This window comes from Penaeus monodon, chromosome 24 (genome assembly GCF_015228065.2).
Source record: "Penaeus monodon isolate SGIC_2016 chromosome 24, NSTDA_Pmon_1, whole genome shotgun sequence".
Lineage (NCBI taxonomy): Eukaryota > Metazoa > Arthropoda > Malacostraca > Decapoda > Penaeidae > Penaeus > Penaeus monodon.
In genome coordinates this window covers 24,480,879-24,482,706 of record NC_051409.1, presented here as the reverse complement: position 1 = coordinate 24,482,706, position 1,828 = coordinate 24,480,879, and the positions used below count along the sequence as shown (strand labels likewise).

The 1,828-nt window shown below is 56.3% G+C and overlaps 1 protein-coding gene across 1 annotated transcript in view; it reads left to right on the top strand.

The window, feature by feature from the left end:
* The first annotated feature begins 577 nt into the window (after positions 1 to 577).
* The window catches only part of LOC119588912 (delta-1-pyrroline-5-carboxylate synthase-like), a 2,587-nt gene continuing 1,336 nt past the window's right edge, over positions 578 to 1,828 (top strand). Inside the window, 2 exon segments of the mRNA XM_037937532.1 lie at positions 578 to 906; positions 947 to 1,801. Of these exon segments, the coding sequence (XP_037793460.1) occupies positions 578 to 906; positions 947 to 1,801 (1,184 nt within the window).

Sequence of the window (1,828 nt, the reverse complement as noted above, 5' to 3'; positions counted from 1 at the left end):
TTTGTGACATACAATGCAGTCCACAACGCATAAGGAAACCACGTACTGATTGGGAACTACTTACGCACGCATCAGCAGAAAGTACAAAAAACAATAAAAATTATTCATATCACACACACAACATCTGCACACACTTATCAGCACATTGATTAATTTCCATAATGTAAAAATAGCACATTACCTACAGACAGGCTTCAACGGGAGTGGGTCTAATCCGCAACAACAGGGATGATCCTATTGGGCAAGCTGAGCTTTCTCATCTTCCGCGAGCCCCTGCCAGAACAAGCCCGAGTATGATGGCGACAGCTTTCTGGCCGTCGGTCTTCGGTCGTATTTCGCGCGGGAATCTCATGCCTGGAGAAATTGAGCCCTGCCGCAGGACACGAGGAAGAAAACGAGAATGGTGCTGTCACCCGCGGCACGTTCACTATTGTCAGCGCGAATCGCGGCCCCAAAACAAAATAATTACCACGGAGAACAGATTCGGCGATTTTTCTCTCGCAGGAGGAAGTGACGAGCGGTTGCTGGCCCCGCGGCTCCTGCGCCGTAGGTCCTCCGGTCCACTGTCCTCATAAGCATGCCCCTAGTATGGGGTCAGTCCGCGAACCTTACATCACGAAGCCGAGTGACACACACGATAAAGACAGAAAACATCACCAGACAGAGCGCCCGCCTTTACATTCTGCCCGGCGAATCACAGTCCACGGCGTCAGTGCCCCAGACCGTGACGGAGGATGATGCGCCAACTCCCACATCCGCGACCCGCTCCCATGCCACGCGCGCCTCGGCCTCAGATAAGGGCACGGCCTCCTCACCTCATTCCGGACGTCGTACGGCATCTTCAAGCCCCGGCGAGGAGGGCTGTCTTCATGCAATTCACTTGGATATGATTTTCCAGCCTGGAACGTTGGAAAAACAGAAACGTTTGCACTTGGGCCCTTCCAAGTCGGAACCTGCCGCCGGGCCCCTTGCAACGAGGCACCTCCGTGGTTATCTGCAACGGCCTGGCCCAAGGCGCCATCAAGGGGATTGTCCACGGCCGCAAGATCGGGACTTTCTTCACAACCAGCAACAGCGTTGGCCTGGAGGTCGAGGTCTTGGCCAAGAACGCTCGTCGAGGAGGCCGGATCCTCCAGTCCCTAAACCCGGAGGACCGAGCCTCTGCCATTATGACTCTGGCCGAACTTCTGGAAACAAGGCAGGCAGACATCTTGGTTGCCAACCAGAGGGACCTCGAGGAGGCTGAAAAGACGGGCCTTTCCTCAGCCCTGAAGTCACGCCTGCGTCTGACGCCAGCCAAGCTCAACAACCTCGCTGACGGTTTGCGTCAAATCGCCAGTGATTCCCACGACATGGTGGGCCGCGTCCTCTCAAAGACCCTCATCGCCGAAGGCATCGAGCTCCGCAAGGTGACGGTTCCCATCGGCGTTCTGCTCGTGATCTTCGAGTCCCGCCCTGACTGCCTCCCCCAGGTGGCGGCCTTGGCCATGGCGACGGGCAACGGGCTGCTACTCAAGGGTGGCAAAGAGGCTGCGCACAGCAACCAGGCTCTGATAGAGCTGGTGAAGGAGGCTCTGGGAACCGTCGGCGTTGCAGGGGCCATCTCCATGGTGACGAAACGCGATGACATCTCAGACCTGCTGCAGCTGGAGGAGTTCATCGACCTTGTCATCCCTCGTGGATCCTCCGACCTCGTCCGAACCATCCAGGAACAGTCGCAGTCCATCCCGGTCCTCGGTCACGCTGAAGGAATCTGCCACGTCTACATTGACAAAGATGCCGACCTAGAGAAGGCTGTGAAGTCGTGAGTTCAGCTGATTTTTATAAT